The sequence below is a fragment of the Erithacus rubecula genome, assembly GCF_903797595.1.
Source record: "Erithacus rubecula genome assembly, chromosome: 3".
In the NCBI taxonomy this organism is placed as follows: Eukaryota; Metazoa; Chordata; class Aves; order Passeriformes; family Muscicapidae; genus Erithacus; species Erithacus rubecula.
Window position 1 is genome coordinate 76,534,738 of NC_136689.1, and position 20,285 is coordinate 76,555,022.

The 20,285-nt window shown below is 34.0% G+C and overlaps 1 protein-coding gene across 1 annotated transcript in view; it reads left to right on the top strand.

The window, feature by feature from the left end:
- Nucleotides 1-20,285, top strand: part of DNAH5 (dynein axonemal heavy chain 5) — a 114,291-nt gene that overhangs the window by 29,829 nt on the left and 64,177 nt on the right. The window contains exons 17-35 of the mRNA XM_079300281.1: nucleotides 710-855; nucleotides 2,909-3,071; nucleotides 3,545-3,787; nucleotides 4,687-4,877; nucleotides 4,959-5,058; nucleotides 6,240-6,376; nucleotides 7,734-7,935; nucleotides 8,686-8,921; nucleotides 9,384-9,602; nucleotides 10,332-10,394; nucleotides 11,274-11,512; nucleotides 12,318-12,558; nucleotides 13,008-13,207; nucleotides 14,012-14,165; nucleotides 14,820-14,983; nucleotides 15,643-15,799; nucleotides 16,824-17,036; nucleotides 17,818-18,042; nucleotides 19,326-19,498. Of these exons, the coding sequence (XP_079156407.1) occupies nucleotides 710-855; nucleotides 2,909-3,071; nucleotides 3,545-3,787; nucleotides 4,687-4,877; nucleotides 4,959-5,058; nucleotides 6,240-6,376; nucleotides 7,734-7,935; nucleotides 8,686-8,921; nucleotides 9,384-9,602; nucleotides 10,332-10,394; nucleotides 11,274-11,512; nucleotides 12,318-12,558; nucleotides 13,008-13,207; nucleotides 14,012-14,165; nucleotides 14,820-14,983; nucleotides 15,643-15,799; nucleotides 16,824-17,036; nucleotides 17,818-18,042; nucleotides 19,326-19,498 (3,466 nt within the window). The remainder of the gene's footprint in view (nucleotides 1-709; nucleotides 856-2,908; nucleotides 3,072-3,544; nucleotides 3,788-4,686; nucleotides 4,878-4,958; nucleotides 5,059-6,239; nucleotides 6,377-7,733; nucleotides 7,936-8,685; nucleotides 8,922-9,383; nucleotides 9,603-10,331; nucleotides 10,395-11,273; nucleotides 11,513-12,317; nucleotides 12,559-13,007; nucleotides 13,208-14,011; nucleotides 14,166-14,819; nucleotides 14,984-15,642; nucleotides 15,800-16,823; nucleotides 17,037-17,817; nucleotides 18,043-19,325; nucleotides 19,499-20,285) is intronic.

Sequence of the window (20,285 nt, forward strand, 5' to 3'; positions counted from 1 at the left end):
CCAAATTCCTTTTTCTTCAGCTTAATTAATACAGCAAACGTATTTTGTTTCTTGAAATTGCATAAGTAGTTATAGTGGAAATTTTCTTCAGTTGAAATGGCATATTAAAGTAGATTTTGGATGCTAGTCTGACATTATGCTTAATTTAATTTTGAATAATCAGATAATTTGAGACTGGATCAGGCATCTTGCTGCTATTTCAGCTTTTTTTCAGTTTTCTGTTAACTGTTGTTAGGCCTCTAACATTTTTTGAAGCATAGAGATTTTATTTGATGAAAGTTTCTGTCGCTAGTATCTTCTCCAAGTTACAATAGTTCAAGCTATAGAAGATAAAATATTGTTAGCCCTCAATTCAATGTTAATGTCTTAATGTTTGAATTATGTATCCTTTAAGTGAATCTTATATATTTATAATAGCTAATATATTTTACATAAAAAGCTATATTGTTTGCACAATCGCTTATATTTATATAATATTATAGTTATTTTTTAGTGTGTAGATAACATATGCTAGGAAAGTATCTGTTATGCAAAAAGCTAATTATGATTCTTGTGAAAGTTAAGATGTTTGAAATAAATTGTTTAAGGCACAGAATTAACATACAATTTAATATGATAGTTTGTAGAGGTAAAAATGTAAATGGGATTCTGATAAGGCTATTGATTCAAACTTTTGAGCTTGTCTTGAATCTTTTGTTTTCTTCAAAAGCTGGGCTGGAGTTATTGCTTGATCGAGTGAATGACTTGGTTGAATTTCGTATTGATGCTGTTCTTCAAGAAATGAGTAGAGTGCCACTCTGTATGTTGCCAGAAGATGAACCACAGAGCTGTGAGGAATTTCTTCAAAAGACCAAGGTTAGTAGATAAAATTCTCAAGAAGAAGAGATTGATGACTTTGAGTTTTGGTGTTTTTCTTTTTTATGAGATAAAAAATTCTGAATACAGAATGAATGAAGCATGCATGAGGATACACATGGAAATCCCCACTTGCTTGTCTGAGACCTTAGAAAGAAACAAAGTGCAAAGAGATCTGAGCTGAGGTGTTCTTTTCTGTTCATTATAAATGTCAAGCCAGATCATGTATGATATTTCTTTTTTGCTTTCATATCCCTCAAAAATTTTAACTCTGTGATAGTACCTTTCTTTCTTTTTTTTTTTTTTAATTTTTTTTTTTGGTCATAATTCTTGTTTAAATAAGGGAATTCTCCAGCAGTTGCCTGAGGAGAAAAATTCTATGGAAAGCATTGTGTAATGAGTATCTCAACCTCTCCTGAGTTGGTAATGGAATGTGGAAAATGCATGTAGAAGTACCAGGGTGAAGGTGTTCTGGGAACACCCTTTCTTTGGCCCATCAAAATATTTCTATGTTGAGGGTAATTGACTATGAACATGTGAGTTGTTGGATAGAAGGCTGATTAAGGTGAAGATTGACTTGAATGTCAGAATAATTTTGTGAGGCGATAGTAAGGTATTGCCTTTTGGGTTATAATGTCTAATGTGTTTTCTCCTGAAATAAACTTTGGTCTGATAAAGACTGTAAAAAGTCAAGTAGATAATCCCCATTCCATTTCTGTTGTAGCAATAAATATTACAAATGAAAATTTTGATTGTCTTAGTGTATTTTACTCTTTGGCCTTTTCTTTTTTGGCCGTTGTAACAACTCACCTTGTTGTTAAATACAGAGTAAAATTTAAAATAATATTATATGGAATGGGTATTGTAAGCCTCACAATCTATAGTTGTTTTTGTTGATCCTGCTGCTGCCTTCCTGATTGGGTAGGTACTAAAATGTATATTCACTAAGGTAAAAATATGTGAGAGTGAAAACAAAAAATTCTCTGCACAATATGGTAACTTGAAAACTTGAACTGGTACATAGCAATTACAACGGCCAATTGAGTTGAGTTAGGAGAGTAAGTGGCATAAGATCCCCAGTTATGGGTACAATGACAAAGTAACAGTTTCTAATCTTATTGCAACTTTTAATTAGAGAGGGCTAGAAATAACACCTAACAGGTGTCCTTAAGTTACTACAGAAATTGCTTCAACAAAAATAATTACCCAGTGGAAAAATCTCAGAGTACTTTGCTTAGTGGTTGCTGTGATATTGCAAATCACATCTGCCTTTTCTCTCATCTGAACAGAACATTAGGAAAACCAAAGATTATGTCTTAAAATTTTGAAATGGCTGAGTATTTCCAATTATTGATTTTTAATTAAACAAGGCTAGTCATATTTGTTTAGGCTGAATGAAATATAAGACAACAAAGAAGTAAAAATTATAAGACCGTTATAGATGAAAATTATAGTTAGCTGAAGTGTACTTGATTGATTTTATTACAATGGAAAAAAAAAGATGCACAATACTGTAATAAATTTTCTAATTTTATTTAATCTCATCCTTTGATTTCTTCCCTCTACAGTTGATAATTTTCATGTTTATTTTAATAATAAATACATCTTCTATAGATTCTATCTTCTATTTAGCTGTAAATGGGAAATATGATTGGCTAGTACTCATTATGGCACAGCCAATTAATGTAAACTGGCAGTGATCAACAGAAGTGTTGAATCTGCCATGTCTACATTGGAAAGTTAAGAAAATTAAGAAGCTGTTGCTTTTGAGAGCCTTTTAGTGAAACTAGGCATTATAAAAATTGATTTGTGATATTAACTAATGAATCATGTAATTTGAGAAAGGAGCCAAAACAATGTCAAAAGACATTTTATGATGTCTTGTCGATACCTATTATTTTGGAACAAACTAATTTAAAACCAGTATTGTATATAGATCCAATTTTTCGCGAATTTTAAGCTTTGATGTTTTGCATTAATAAAAGCTGCTATGACTCTGAAATTGACATGAGAATTGTGACAATAAGAGCATATTGTTTTGATTTGATAACAGGAGCTCTGTATAAAAGGTTCTCAGACTTTACACTTAAAAAGCTCGCTGGTGGAAGCTGCTGCTATTGATCTGATTGATATGTTACTTGACACAGAGGAACAGGTCAGTAAAGAAGATGAGAAGTCAATTGTACCCAGAGGTGAAAAAAGGGACAAAAATACAGGTAAGAAGATTGTATTGTATTTCTTGGTGTTTGTTTCTTTTTCATGCTGCTAATTTGTGTTCGGGGGCATTGTAGTTTAGGTGACTGAAATACTGAATAGTATCTAATGTCTATAGTATTTTCTTTGAATTTGCCTGGATAATCTAACAATCATTTATCATCTACAAAATAGGTCAAAATTATTTATCTAACTTGGACTTTGGTTTGTGCCACAGAACTACTTAGTAGTCTTGGTTTATTGCTGGACTTCCTAGAGAAAAAGAAATAATATCTAAAATTTGATGATAGTCATGCCAGTTTGTACTGAATGAGAAGGCAGATAGGAATAAAAGGACTGCTACACTGAGGTGCAGATTACAAATTGATAATTCTGTACTTCCTTAAAATTATTTCAGATATCTGTGGAGGTGTTACTTTATGCTATTTTCAGGTCCCTTACGTAAATTTAATTAACTAGATTTATGATGTTTTAGCGACAGAAGAGGAAAGAAGATCAAAAAGCTTGACTTCCTCACAAAATTCCAGCGAGATGTGGGCTGGCCTGTCTCCTACAGCAAAGAGGAAAAGAATGGATATAGAAAAGTTAGAGGAAGAAGCCAATGAACTGCTTTCTTACTTCAGTAACCGTAACATTGATGCCCTTTTGAAAGTCACTCGAAACACTCTGGAGACCATCCGCAAGCGCATTCATGCATCTTCCACCATCAACTTCTTAGGTGGCTGCATTGTAGCACATTGCTCTTTTAGGCTATATAAAGAAACATGTAAATGTAATGTCCCATAACTGTATAGATGAGAGCTGCAAGTGTGATAGAGGGGAAAAAAAAGGGATTTTGGTTAAGGTCTTTTGTTAAGTTAAATTGTGTGTTTTCAAAGGTATTTTTTTCTTGTGACAGTAGGAAAGTATCATTACAATGATGTTTCTCCTAGGACTCACTTTACTGTTCTGAAGTCAGTGTTATATTTGGAGCTAGACTTGATAGATAAGTTTCTGGTAAGACCTTGATAACTGGATAAGTTATCACTGAAGTTAAAGTTATTAGCTTAAGACCTTGATAACTTGACAAGATCCATTTGACTGTGCCTTTTTCAGAAAACTGTATGAAAAAAAAAATAGAGCTGTCTTTTTTCTCTTGCTAATTGCCTTCAGATATTTCCATACATGGTGATGGAACTATTTTGAAGTGTTTTATTGTTGCATGCCTTTAAGAAATGAAAATAAGGGCAGTTGTCTTTGGGCTCTTTAGTTTCTAAGGTGTGCAATACTATGAAACTCTAAGGAGGTTCTGTACCCATTTTAACATACCAACTGGGAGTACCAGCCAGAAAACAAAATTGTCTGCTAAACAGAGTTTAGCTGCACAGAACAAGTTGAAGAGGAGCTTTATGAAGAAAAATAGCTTTGCACTTATTTTTCATTTGTGCTGCTGTAGAATTTAGCAGTACATCTTATGAAATACTCTGGAATTCTTTTTCCCTTCAGAAATTGCACTCAGTACTCTACATTAAGAGACATATTTATTGGTTTATATCAAGACAATGCCTAATTTGATGTCTTGAAAAAAATATGAGCAGCCTTTTTGTTTTTTGTCTTCTGTTTTTGTCTTTTATTTAGAAAATCACAGTATGTCTAAGAAGAAAAAAAGTGCTTGTCCTATAATTAGGACTAATATTAACCTATCTATCCCTAATATCATCATGACACCCTCTTTGGATGAGGTACAGCAGACACTTAATAAAGTTGTAGATAGTATTATGAAAGTAATGAAAGGAGTTCGACAGTGGAGTAAGGAGAGAATATCCAAGGTTGGTATCTTTAAAAGCCTTACTTAGAATTAATGGTGCAAAACTGCTGCAAATAAAAAATAAGCATTATTCTCTCTTCAGAGCAAAGTGCCAGAGAGAAAAGTTGTTCTGTTGTGGTGTGGGAGCAGAGACAGCGATTCTGATGATGGAATGAAAGAGACTGGAAAGAAAAACAGCCATGGTAATGACATCACTAAATTTGAATGTTAGGTAAATGTGATTTATACAGAACATATTGGAAGAGAAGATAGTAATTACTAAATACATCAAAAACAGTAGACTTGATAGATTTTAAGCAACTTCATAGATGTTAAATTGCCTCTGAGAATCTCATTAGAAACCAGGTTTGCCACTGGTACTTGAGTAAGGGGATTCTTTTGGTGCTTCTTGAAGAGTTTTACTGCTTTGGCTTAAGCATATATATTAGTTACAATTACAGTCACTTGCTACAGAATAATCTTTTATGATTTATCAGTGTGGTTCATAATTTGGCATTTTAGAACATGTGCATACCCTTTAAGAAGGGTAAATTTAACTTTCACAATATTTTATTGAATAGAAATGTCCATGTAAATTGCAGTATTGGTGTAGAGAGGATTGTGTAAGAGATTGAATAGACTAGAATTTCTAAAAGGATTTTCATTATTTTGTTTTGTATCCAGACATCCTCTGATTGGATTTTTCTTCTCTGAAATCAAGCCAAGTTAATTGTTCTACATTGTACCTGAGATACTCAAAAAATAGGTTTGGGTCTTTTTAGGTTAGCTCTCTTATGCACCTAAAAATTAGGACAGTAGTACTTGAACTGGTTAAGAAATTAAATTAGTCTTTCAAAACTAAGAATTTTGCTTGCAAGAGATGAAATAAAAAATGGTGATAAAGTCAAACTTGTGGATATTTGCTAACTGATGGACTTTAAAAATCTTTATTCATTTCTGTGGACTGGTTATAGTAATCTTCTCAGAGTTAATTTGTATTTCAAATTTTCAATTGCGGGGTATTTCAGAAAATAAGCACACTTAGTGCTGATATATAAGTAAATACTGATGTATAAATAAATCACTTAGATACATCATACAGAATAAACCTTGGGGAGGGGGAGAGAAGAGAAAAGATTCTGTTTGAAATATTGGAGTGGAACTCATTCCAAATTTGACATGGTACCTAGATGGAGCAATTTTACTAAAATAGAGATGTTCATGAATTTATGTTGGCTTCCTTGACTTCTAGTTACCCTTAAGAAAACCAAACTTTGAAATGTATGCTTACTGAAAAAATATAATTTGGTTTTGTCTATAGGAGTTTTCTACTCCTAACCAGTATGTCTGTCCTAAGCTTTTATATTTGAATCTCCGTTTATAGATGGTGTATCAGATGTAGCATCACTCAGTTCATCTGATCCAGTGCAAAGCCAGAACTACTTCAAGAATGTTTCAGAGAACAAAGAAATTATCAAATTAGCATCTTTACTCAGCAGTGCTGTCAATTCTACAAAAGGGGTAAGGCAAATTGAGATGTTAATTTAATATCACTATCCGAGGGATATTAATGTATTACTTTTAATATCTTTGGGTAATTAGGGTAGGCATTTAAAGCTGTGATTAAATGTGATAATAAAAGTTTAGGATAGTGGATGGAAAACATGTGGCTGAACATTTGCAAATATGCTTTAATAGTGTAGCATGGATTAAGTGTACTCTGTTCCAAGATTTGAGGTTTTGAATATTGCATAAATTAAAACATCATTAAAAACTCTAAGCATAGCTGTGTTGTGTGTAGCTAATGCAGCCAGCACAATTTCTGCCACATTATGGAGAGATTATGAAGGTTCTTAGAAGAAAACTGGCTTTTTTTTAGAAGAAAACTGGCAAAAACAGATTGGCCTTTTTAAAATGCTGCATAGGATTTGGTAGTGTAGATTAGGATTTTTCTTAAAGGATATGCATAACTTCTTTGACTTGTTATTGTTCTGTGTACTCTTTAGTAAACTGTATTTCTTTAGGTAGCTCTCTATCAGTTTCTTCTGGGACAGGTCCAGTCTTTTAAGAGTCTTGCCATGTGAAAATATTTGACTCAAGGCCTTGTAACTTCAGTGGTACTAAAGCATAACGACCAGGCTGATGCTGAGTAGTTGATAATGGTGGCTAGTTATCATGGTATTTTGATATTTGGTATTTTGTGATATTGTAAACTTTTATAATTTAGCCAGCTTTAAATGCCTGCGTGCGTTATATTTATCATAAGTCATGATGTGGATTATCTCTTGTAGCAGTCATCTCTCATTTACTGGTTAAATTAGATGCAGTGATGGTTTAACTTTCTCACATTTTTCTGAACTCCTGACAGCAAAAAAAATAGTTCTCTTGCACACTCATTAAATTATATTCAAATCAAAGAAACCTGAATTGAGTGTAGAAATTATTGTTAAAAAAGAAAGTCTCATAGTTTCATTATTTCAGAATGAATTTTTCTTGTTATTTTGGGCCCTGGAGCTTGGGCTTCAGTTTCTAGCCCAAGAAATGACAGGGAAGGACAAGTGTACTGTATCCTAGTTTTAAACTTTACTTCCCACTGATTCCAACGATTTTATTGACTGAAGATTCACTTAATTGGCAAATGTTTAAACTAATCTGACAAATTTGATGTGATTAACATAGAGTTTCTGGCACGGTGTGTGATCAGTAATGGAACTTGCTGTAGCATAAATTTGCTGGCAACCTTTTGTTTAGTGAAGTGATTCAACCTGCTCCACCATGCATTTTGTAGTGTACTCTAATGAGCAGCTGCTAAGAAATTATGTGTATGCTATATATGTGGCACTGAGAATCTTTCTTTGAACTTGTAAATGTCTTTCAGGAAGTTCTTACAGCTTTGGAAAGTTTTAGTTGTTACCACCATGTATGGCAGAGGGACAAGAAGGAAATCATTGATAAATTAATGGTGGGAAACCCATTACTCTCTGAATTTGAATCTGAAATTCTGCATTTCCAAGATCTGGACCTGAAAATCAATTTAGAGCCTAAATATATCTGCGTGGGAGCTATTGCACTGTACACTGGTAGAGTTCGGCTTCTCTCCAGAGACACGTACTTCCTGACTCCAGTAGGAAGGAGAGATGTGACAGTTTTGGATGGGTGAACTAGATTAAAATGGAAAGGAGAAAGGGAGTGAGAAAGGCTGTTTGCTGTTTTGGCAGTAAATGCATGCAAACGAAACACGAACACAGGAATATCTGTGTTATATAAACTCAGCTGGAGTTTATTAACTCACCTGGATAATTCTGCTCACTTATGGGGTGGATGATAGATATTTGCCCTTCCTTCTGTCACTGATTCCCAGGGGTACATATTTCACAGGAGTAAGGTGATAAGTTTATTACTTTTCTCCTTGCTTGGCTGCATGCAGTGAGACAGTTGGAACCCCTTCTATCTAACACTTCCACTGATGCTATGATCAAACTTTCTTTCTTCAGCTTTCATAATTAAACTACTAATTTCCTCCTCACATTATTTTTTTCAAGATGATCCTAAAAATATCTAATATCTATTAATTGCTCAGTGTTTTTAGATTATCTTTCCAGTAGAAAGGATGATACAGTTCTTAGAAGGAGGAAAGCAATTGTGAATTGAAAGCAATTTTATGAACCACTTCAATGTGCCCATGTGATTTCATCATCTTTGTATGTGAAGGATCAGACTGAAAACCCAGAAGTGGCACCAAAGAGAAAACATGTAATAAAAAAGATTAAAAGTGCATCTTAAAAAATATCTGCAATGTCTAATATGTATTAATTGTTCAATATTTTTAGCTGATCTGAAGCTAGCACTGAGATCAGAAACCAAAGCCTGGATGACTTTGCTGGGGTGTCATTGCAATAAGAAGTACAGAGCACAGATGGAAGCAATTTTGACTTTTGTAGAGGAAACAGGCAAGAAGTTAAATCGCACCATCATGGACCTGGATGATATCAGAATAGCCATGTCAGCTTTAAAAGAGATCAGAGAACTACAGAGCTCTATTGACTCTCAAATTGGCCCCATTGAGGTAGCTAGTGGGAATGTTGCATGTGTGGGTGCTGTTTCAAGAGAGAAGTTATTTTCTGGGTTAAAGCTTAACAATGAACTTTGAAAATGTATCATTTAATATGTGTTGAATGTTGAGTGACAGGCCTGTTTTGTTTCTGTAAACCTTTTTCTGTGAAATTCTGATTTGGGCAAGTGTAAACTTGCTAAGGTGAGAGGTGATTTAGTGCAGAAATTGAATGATGTAGGTAAGAGGAAGATGAGAATACAGGTATTTAATGCAAGAAATATTTCCATACTTTGTCAAAGAAGTCCATGTACGAAAAGGAATGCGATTGCTAGTTTTTTTTTTTTTTTTGGTTTGCCAGATATTGATAATGGTTGTGCAAGAAGAACAGAATTTCTTAAAATGTTAGCATACATACATGTTTACAAAGTTATCTGAAGTTACTATTTTCTGTATCTTGATACAAATTTCTGGCAGGAATCCTATGCTATGTTGAACAAATATGATCTACTTGTTGCCAAGGAAGAGACAGAGAAGGTGGACACATTGCACTACACTTGGGAAAAACTGCTAATCCGTGCAAATGAAGTGCAGAATGAGCTCGTTGCTTTGCAGCCAAACTTCAGAGGAGAGCTTATTACTGCTGTGAAGATTTTTACTGAAGACTGTGCACAGTTCTATTTGGATTATGATCAGGCAAGTGTTTCTATTTCATTGTATTAAAAATTTTTTTAAGGTGCAGTGGGAACATGGAAAGGTTTTTGGATTTGACTATTTAATGGGATGGGTGTCTACTGTTGAATAGGTTTATTCTTGTTAAGATGGTGTTTGAGTTTCAGTGCAGGGTGGGTTTGGTTAATATTTTGTATGTGACTGACCTAAGTAATGCTGGTAATCAGTATGTAAAAATTAAGAATTGAGATATTTAAGGTTTTTGAAAAACCTACTTAGCATAAGAAAATGTGAAGACTAGGTTTAATGATAAATTATGTTAGAAATAAGAGTTTTCTGATGCTGGGTGTATGTACAAGTGACTTAAGCTCCCATATTCTATTTCATTAGAATATAAATTAAAAAAGCTGAGCTAATCTTGTATCATCTTTTAAGTAATGCTGACTTTGGAGTAAAAGTCAACTCAAAAAAACGGGCTATGATTTCCTAGTTTTTACAGTGTAAAGAAAATAGTCTACATTAAAATACAATTAATTGCCTCCTTTGAGTTTTTAAAAATCCATTTTACTAAAGTGTTTGTTCTAGTAGGTTAACCATCATCTCTTGGTTCAGTTGCTATCTGATCTGGTCAGGGGATCTGGAGGCTGCAAAAGTTGTGACATAAGTAGACATAAATTGTGGTTATTCTCATCCTCTAAATTATTGTTTTTGTTTGTTCTTGTTTGTTTTTGTTTGTTTGTTTTTTCCTTTTAGAATGGGCCAATGGTGGTTGGTTTAACACCTCAGGAAGCCAGTGACAGGCTTACTATATTCCAGGTACTGTTAATTCTAAGATACAACATAATGCTTACTACAAGTGAGCTAACACCTCAAGGCTCTGAGAAGGAGTCTCAGTAGTTAAATGAACTTTCATTGATAGATAGGGTTACTGACTTAGCAAAGTCTGATTTGCCTTAATGAAAACTAAGTTGGAATTTTTCTATGCATTTACAAGGAATACTGTTTAAATTTTTTAGGAGTTAACAAAGGCTGCATAGATAATGAGTAATGAATACTAGATAAAATATCCTAATGAGAACCTTCCCACAAGTTTAGTGTATTTGGCTATAGGCTATTTTTGTGTTCTTTATTGTCTATTTTTTTTTGGTTTTGTATCATTAATATCTATTCCTGCAATAACAACTTCCCATACTGCTGTTCATTTGGCTTCCAGCTATGTTCCCTGAGTTATATTGTAATTGACAATTAAATTATGTTTTTCTTTGCTGCTTTAATGGTAGTAATTCTTCCTTCAACAGTCAAAAAAAGATTTACACAGCATACTTGGTGAGGTAGAATTTGCTGTATCCACCTTTTTTTGCTTTGTGTGTCATGCTTCCCCTCTTTCAAGTGCAATCAGCATTTATTGTTCTGTCACTGTGCCATAGGAACTAAATGGCTTTCCTGTCAGCTTCTAAAAATGTGCCTCCTGGCTAGCTGAAAGTTACTTTTCTTAAGAAAATTGTTGACAAAACTGTTGACAGTGTAAGCTGTTACTATCTCTCTGTATCTTTCTATTATTTCCTAGATTTTAGTCTAATTCAGCTCTAATAATTGTTTCGGATCTTAAATATTTAGTTATTTTTATTAACTTTTAAATTTATTTTTCTTATTTAGTTATTTTATTTAACTTTATTTTTCTTTTTTCTTTCTTAGAATCGATGTGATAATCTCTTTCAGAAATATATTACTTGTACAGGTGGAGAAGATCTTTTTGGTTTGCCAATTACTCAGTGTCCTCAGCTGCTTGAAATAAAGAAGCAACTGAATCTGTTGCAGAAACTCTATAATTTATATAACAGTGTCATTGACACAATCAGTGGCTACTATGATATTCTTTGGTCAGAACTAGACATTGAAAAAATTAACAGTGAACTTACGGAATTTCAGAACAGGTGAGAAACTGCTACTGTGTTAAAGCTGCCTAAAGTATTTTTTGAATATGGTCATAATTGGTTAGCACCAGTAATCATATATGAGCATGTGTTTATTTATTGAGGCATGAAAAATGTGAATTTAAATTGAAAAAATATCAATTACCAGTGTCATTAAAAAAAACTTAGATTCTAAATGTTGAGCACTACTGTTCCTTATACAGATTATTGGTTTTATATTTTAATAAGCTTGGAGTATATGTTAAAATTGTTATTTATTTTGCCCATGAAGGAATGTTTCAAAGTTTCACCTTCCAGCTGTAGTACTGTTGTTCATGAGAGACAGATTTATGCTAGATATCAATGACAAGTTAGTGAATTGCTGAATCGTTTTCCTACAAAATGTGTAATATTGCATGCATAGGAGCTGAACTTTTCATCAAACCAGGAAGAAAAAAAGTTCAAAGAATGAAACCCTGAGGAATAATATTTTTGTAGAGCTAAGGGCAGTTCATACCATCACTCTCACCAAATGATGAAATCAAGATTTAGAGCATTTCAAGTGGTTTTGATGATTGCTTTCACAGAGTTATTAAAATTATGAAGGTACACTCTCAAAGGGGAGGCTGTATATGCCTACCCAGCTATCAGTCATTGAAATAAAAAGGAAACAGATTTTTTCACATGGTGAAGCACATACACAAGCTCCAAATTAGAGGTAGTCTGAATTTGGAAGGTATGTCTTCTGCAGTCAAAACCATATAAAGTGGTTTTAAAGAAAGAACATTTGAAACATTTTGCAAAGGCTTGCTTTACCTCCATGTAGGTGCCGTAAGCTCCCTCGTGCTGTAAAGGAATGGCAGCCTTTTCTTGACCTTGAGAAGACCATAGAGGACTTCAGTGAATGTTGCTCATTGCTTGAGCACATGTCCAGTAAAGCAATGATGCCTCGGCACTGGAAGCAGATTATGGATCTCACGGAACACAGATTGGATGTGGAGAGTGAAACATTCAAATTGAGGAATATAATGGAAGTTCCACTATTAAGATATAAAGAGGAAATAGAGGTATTGTGAAGGAAGAAACATGGGTGCTTGAATAGTATATGAGTAACAGGAGCAAGAAGGAAATCAAAACATTTCTGTAGAAAGAACAGAAAATGGACTATCACTTCAGGTTTTTGTATAAAATAATGAAACAAATATATTGTGGTGTCAATTTCTTTTTTTTTTTTAATAATTCCATTTGGCCCAGGAGTTAATTTATAACTTGGTTTGAGACATTAAACATATGAAAAATAATCACTGTGTTATTATTTTATTCCCCTCAGAATTGATTAAATTGTGGTGTGGTATACAGATTATTAGCTATAGTATTTGTATATCTGTAGACCTTTCCACTAAGTAGTTGCTCCTGAGCCTGATGTTACCTAGTGTTAAAGGAAATAGGAGCTAGGTTTTTGTACCAGAGAATTGAAGTATTAATAGCTTGTTTCGACATCCTGTTTATTTAAAAGGATATCTGCATAAGTGCTGTGAAGGAGAGAGACATTGAGCTGAAGTTGAAACAAGTGATAACTGAATGGGATGACAAGATATTTGTCTTTGCCAACTTTAAAACTCGTGGGGAACTTCTTTTGAGAGGTGACAGTGTGTCAGAAACAATTGCTACCCTGGAGGACAGCTTGATGATCCTTGGTTCTCTCCTGAGTAACAGGTAACAAGAAAGGGAGGGAGGGAATGAGGGAGAGATAAAAATATTAGCAAAACGTTTTGTTTTAGTGAACAAATCTATTGTAGAAAAGAAGACAAATAAACATCTAGATAAAATCTAGGAGCTTGCTTGTCCTTGAACTGTTCATGGACTAGTTCTTATTTTATCTAGTGTATCTCTCCAATAAGTTATTTTTAAAACATGTAGATGCAGCTCAGATTTCCTGAATAAACAGCTGAAAAGTTTTCATTGGTGAAAGGAAGTGGGGACATAAGAGAGAACACTGTCTGACTTTGACAGGCATACTATGGGTATTACAGCCACTGCTACTCTGCCCCTGTGATAGGTCATTGCCTCATGCCAAAGGTGCTGAAATCTCAGTTAAAGTGAGCTTCAGTTTGTCTGGTTTCTGCCAAAAGCACCCATAAAATAAGGAACATTGAACCTGATCATCAGACAGATGCTCAGTATCAGGAGTTTAGGCAGTTCAGGAACTCTGTGAATTTACAGCTTTCAAGATGTTGAGTAATCCCTTTACTTTAAAGTGAAATTGAAGCCTTGCTCCCATCCTCCTTCTGTTGGATCAGAGCTGTGCTGTGTACACCTTGTGTACACGGCAGCAAGTTAGAGCTGATTGGATTTAGAGCTGACCACCATCTGAATTAAGTTTTCATGCTTTCACTTGAAAAATTTTAAGCACAAGAACTAGTCCTCATTCTGTGACTTATATTCTGCTTTTCAAGTGTCTTGTTTTCTTCTTGAAATAAAGAAATGCCTCTTCTTATTTGTTTTCTTTTTTGATTGTAGATACAATACACCATTCAAGACACAGATTCAGAAATGGATGCACTATCTCTCCAGCACAACAGATATAATTGAGAACTGGCTGACTGTGCAGAACTTGTGGATTTATTTAGAAGCTGTTTTTATTGGTGGTGATATAGCAAGGCAGCTTCCAAAGGTTTCTAAACGTGCTTTTTTTCAGTTTGGTTATCAACATTTTAGGAATAAAACTTAATTGTGATGTCATAATTGATGCAGTAACATAAACCTAATTTCTTTTGGTATTTAACAAAACTGGTCTGGCTAGGAAATGAGGTAAGCAGGTCCAGTGAAAGGCATGGTGTGAGAAAGAATAACAAAATTGTGTGATCTGTTTGATCTTTTGATTTCTAGATTGTAAAGCTGCTAGTTAATATGTATTTAAACATTGTGCCTGGTAGTAGTCTTGTCTAGTAGTGCCTATCACTAGCATAGTGGTAGGAATCCTAATCTTAAACTTTCCTTCATGACTTTTCAAGTTAAAAATGAACTTCAGTTTTAGAATAAAAATCTCAGATTTGAAGCTTCAAGTATAATGAGTTTTCTGTCTTTTTCTCTAGATATGTAAGAGAAAGTACATAGCAGGCTTGACAGCCAAGTATAAAATAAGCTATATTGTGTAAGCATAAAGAATTGTGTCTAAGCTGAAAAATTTCTAGAAGACAAGTGATTACTAGTGAGAAGATTGCTGTTGAGATTACTGGGTGCTAGTTCTGGAAGCAGGGGCCTTTTCCCTCTTCTCTCTTTCTTCCTCCATTTCTTCCTTTCCACATTCACTGCCATGTTTCAACAGGAAGCAAAGCGTTTCTCTAACATTGATAAATCCTGGGTGAGGATCATGACCCGAGCTCACGGAACACCCCATGTTATTCAGTGCTGTGTTGGAGATGAAATAATGGGACAGTTATTGCCACATTTACTGGAACAGCTTGAAATCTGTCAGAAATCACTCACAGGGTAAGACTGATATGAGACCACATTCTTGGCCAATGGTTGTGCATTGTGTAACTAGGGAAAGTGCAATTGCTCAAGCACTGTCCCATGAACTTTTCAAAGATAATTTTCTTACTGTACTATGAATTCAGTGGAACTGAGCAAATAGGTTAGCAGGATAATCCAACCAACTCCAAAGAAGTTTCTACCAACTCATGGGTAAGTGCTTGGCTTTGTGGCTAAGTGTCACTCACTCCCTGTCTGTCTTTGTTCAAACCAAAGGTGATTTCAGCCCAGTTTCAATCCAGAAGGCAGTCTAGATTTGTGTATCCCATTCACACTTTACACACATCTGGGAGACATTCAACTTGAGAGATGTAAATAGCAAGTAAAAGAGTTAATGTAAAATATTTTGTTTCAGTTTAGTTTCTTTTCTTTTTACTGGTGTTTAGATTATAGCAAATAATAAAAGTTTTCCATGAAATGATTTCTGATACTAAGAGTAGCTTTAAAGCGGATGTTTAACATAAATGTATGAGGGATAAAAATTGTCATTGCTACAGCTAAAAATTTTATAATTGTGAGAAATACCACTTTTAAAGAGGAAAGGATGTATAAATTAACCCAGATCACTTACCATCTACTCCCTCCCGGCTTCTCTATTAATTTTTTTAAAAATGCAGGTATCTGGAGAAAAAGCGCCTGCTATTTCCACGATTCTTCTTCGTGTCAGATCCTGCTCTCTTAGAAATTCTTGGCCAGGCATCCAACTCCCACAATATACAGACACATCTGCTGAATGTGTTTGACAACATTAAAACTGTCAGGTTCCATGAAAGGGTATGTACTGCCCACACCTCAGTGTTATATTCCTTCACCTTAACAATTGTGATACTTGCTTAATTAGGGAACTACTTGGTTGCATAAAGCATTCTGCTATTTTTCTTCATTCACAACTATTTGATGCTGAGTACCTTTCTTCATTTAAGATTTGTTTCATATCCTCATTTATGTAATGGCATAACTTCATGTAGAATAGCAAAACAAAAATTTGCATCAGTGCTTAAATTTCAGAAAAATCCATTTACATACAGAACTTTTTTTTTTTCTGTGGCTTCCTCTCAAATAAACTTTTAAGTCTTTATGAGCTTATTTGTATCTTTGCATTGTCTGTATTTGTATTTTTCCATTCATTTTTTGATTGTAAGAGAAAGTGTACCTACTGTCTCTCCTGTTTCTGAGCTGACCTTACAATTCCTTCAGACACGGTGTTTGAAGAAAACTTTTGTTATGCCTTTTATAAGAACATATAGCAACATTTTTTCCTCATATATGCATTTTCTTAGAAACTATTACCTCCCCATGCTGTAGAAATTCCTTTGGTTTTCCATGTTCCTTAACTTTTCTGTTTCCATTATTTTTGATTCCAAGGTTGTAAATTTTGTTAGGCAGTTAACCCACCAGTAATGGACAGAGATTTCCTTTATTTGATTGGAAAGTGGATGTTGTCACAGAATCACAGAATGGGTCAGGTTGGAAGGGACCACAGTGAGTCAGCTGGTCCAACATCCCTGCTCAAGCAGGGTTGTTCTAGAACACATGGCACAGGATTACCATTGAAACTTCAGTGAGATTCAGGAGTTGTCAATATATTAATGTTTGTCTCCTTGTTCATGACAGTTTTTGTTTAAAGACTTTCTGCACAGTAATGATTTAATAGTGTTTAAATGTCATTGAACAAGTTGAACTAATAATAATTTATTAGTTATTGAAATCACTGTAATGGAGTGATTGCAGGAAAACACAAATTATTGTAAAGATAAATAATCTATCTATAAACACCAGATATTTTTGCTTTTATTAGATATACGATCGTATATTGTCAATTAGCTCACGAGAGGGTGAGACTATAGAGCTGACTAGACCTGTAATGGCTGAAGGTAATGTGGAAGTTTGGCTCAGCTCGCTCTTGAAGGAATCCCAGCTATCTCTGCATCAAATTATTCGCCAGGCAGCTATGGACATCCAGGAAATGAGTTTTCAGATTACTGAATTTCTTTCTACTTATCCAGCCCAGGTAATGTCATTGTTAAATGAATGAAGAATTATTCACAGATATGTATTAGACTTTTTTTCTTTTTCTGCATTTGAAGTTGCAGTCAGTGCTACATACAAAAATAGCATTTAATTTTATTTGAATCATCTCAGTCTTTTAAGTATTAGTTTCACATAGCTGACACGAAAAGAAGGTGACTTACCCTAAAGCTCCTTTTTAAAAAGAATGCTGAATGCAATAATTGAATGTAATGAAGTTGACACTATTTCTTTATATATAAGCTTAATAATTGCCTACTGGAGGAAAATTAGTGAAATTATGTGCTTGTTCATATATTCAGGATAATGCTGTGTGTTGCTAAAGGTTTGAAACTGAAGGTAGTGTTGAGGGAAAATTAGTTTTTTAGTAAAAGCTTCATCTGGATCAGGAATGTTGTTGCAGATAGAATCAAGACTCCATGTATTACTAGAAAAATATTCCAAATGGAAGCACTAAGTATTCACTGGTTAGTTATTATTTATAAATACATATTTGTTACATATAGTATTTTTATATATACTGTAAATTATATTGAGCAGTTGTATTAGCAATGCACTCTAGGCAGTATCTACAAGACTGAAGTACAGGCTTAGCTATGCATTTATCAATGCAGTTGACAAAATATGACCTCTGTATGAATGCATGGAAAGTAGTTTTATACATATAGTAGGATAACTATTTCTTTAGCTTTTCTGTGTCTGTGAATGTACATTTTAGGTGAAAGAGAAAAAATTATGAAGCATATACTTCTGTGTTTCCTAAGGTTGGCTTATTGGGGATCCAAATGATTTGGACAAGAGACTCAGAAGAAGCTTTGACTCTTGCCAAGCAGGATAAAAAAGTTATGCGTAAAACAAACCAGTTTTTCCTGGATCTTCTGAACACATTGATAGATATGACAACAAAAGACCTGAGTCCATTTGAGCGAGTTAAATATGAGACATTAATCACTATTCATGTGCATCAGAGGGATATTTTTGATAGACTCGTAAGTATTAAAAAAATTAACAAGGAATTATGAGGTGTTTTCCACATAAAACAATGTGAAATGATAACAAAATATTATGATACCTATTAATTCCTGTCTCATAAGGTAAACATTTAATTTCATGACTTTAATGATTATGTGTCCTGGAATATTATAGAAGTGCTGCTGTTGCTTCAACCACGTCTTAGATTCCTTTTAAGTAATTCAGTGGGTTTTCCTCTCCCCAAGCAGTACTAGAATTTTGTAATGTTTCATGTTGGTCCACTAAAGTTAATAGTGCCTCTGTTGCATGATCATTTATGAACGTATTTTTTCCTCATCCATTTTTTTTGCAAGTAATTGTCCTTTTTCTGGACTGCATTATGATTTTCTACAAGTAAATAAAATGAATCTAGAGTTATAGTAGAGGAAAGTTTGAAACTGATTGAAGCTGGTATCCTCTCTGTTCTAGTTTCAGTAGAATACCTTATTATTACTTAGAGATTTATTTATTCACTTTACACCTTCTTATGCTGATGCAGGAGGCTAAAATATGGAAAATGAAAGCACTTAACTTAAAGTTAAAGGTAGCATACCCTTTTACCAATAGGAAGTCCTGGACCTGATTCTGAAATGAACTGTCCAAGTATTATTGTGTTTTGGCCCATTATTGATAGGCAGGCATTTATCATTTCATCGCAGAATCATTTTATGTAGAGTGTAATTTTTAGATACAAATGGAACAATGTTTTTTAAAAATCCTGTTTTAATATTCAATAGAGCAACTGTGAATTTTTCTCAGTTCTGTTGAATTCTTTAGATAGTATCAGCACCATGATACTGCCATGAAATGTCCTTTTTCGCAATATACCTATGGTTTCACACAATTCTCACAGCATTTATAAAATCAAATATCACATTATGTACTTCTGACTCAAGTAAAACTAAGTGGTAGAGAGGACTAAAAGGAATGGCAATTTTAAGGTTAAACTGAAATGACTCTTTTGAGGCATTTGAACTGTTTGAGGCTTATGAACTCTTTATTTGTATTTAGAATTTTGACACACTTGCCTAAAGCCTGAAGTTCCTCTGCCTAAGTATGTGACTGAGCAATAATACATTAGCAATTTTTGTGGTAAAAATCCAGATGGATTCTCCACTATTCTTTTGTTACTAGCTGTCCTTTATGCCTTTCACTATGTTTGCAGTGCTGCCTTTGAATCTACTACTTAGATGACATAATATAAATGTGAAAGTAAATGTTAACCATGGATGCCACAGCCTTGTCTTCCCTCTCTTCTTAGTGCTGCATGCATATCAAGAGCCCGACGGACTTTGAGTGGCTGAAACAATGTAGATTTTATTTTAATGAAGACTCTGATAAAATGGTGATTAAGATCACTGATGTGAGCTTCACATACCAGAATGAATTCTTGGGTTGTACTGACAGGCTTGTCATAACACCTCTTACAGACAGGTGAAAAAGACTAATTTTATTCCTTTATTCTTTGCTGCCAAACCTCAGCTTTTACAGCAGCAATTTTGTCATTCCTGTTGGATGCAACATTGATCTCTGCAGTTTATCCTTCACAGTCTTGTCAAAGTCAGTAATGTTATACAGAATGCTTCGGTATTTTTGTGCCCTATAATGTGAATAGTTTGCGACTTATTTTCTGCCACATACTTGTGGCATATGTGACTTTCATTCTTATGTATGTGAAGCCAACATACCTGAAGATCTGATATATCCAACAGATAAAATATGCAGAGATACAGGACAAAAATAGGTGTTTTCAGACAAGCTAATGCAAAGAGCTAAGGAAGAACAATCTTAAAAAAAAAAAAAAAAAAAAAAAATTCAGCTGAAGATCTTTGATCTAAAAGGATGTTGAAAGAATTGCAGTCCTATTAACAGAGACCTGCACCTGTCTAACTCAAACAGCACAATGAATGCTTTATAACATATCATTGGCAAATTAAGGGATTGTTTGTTTGGTTTTATTTTGGTCTTTTTAGCTATTCCATGCAAAAAATTCTAGAGCTAGTCTTGATATATATACTTATTAACTGGTGTTTTGCTGCATTATGCATAGATGCTTAATTTATGAAGATGGGATGCACTGTGTGGTCAAATTTTAAAGATGGATGAGAAAGGAAAGGCTAGATGCCTTTCATTATTGTACTCCACAGTATAGTGTATTTCAAAACTACTCCAGATAAAATAACTCACTATCCAAACTAATCAAATTAAGATCAGGCAGCAT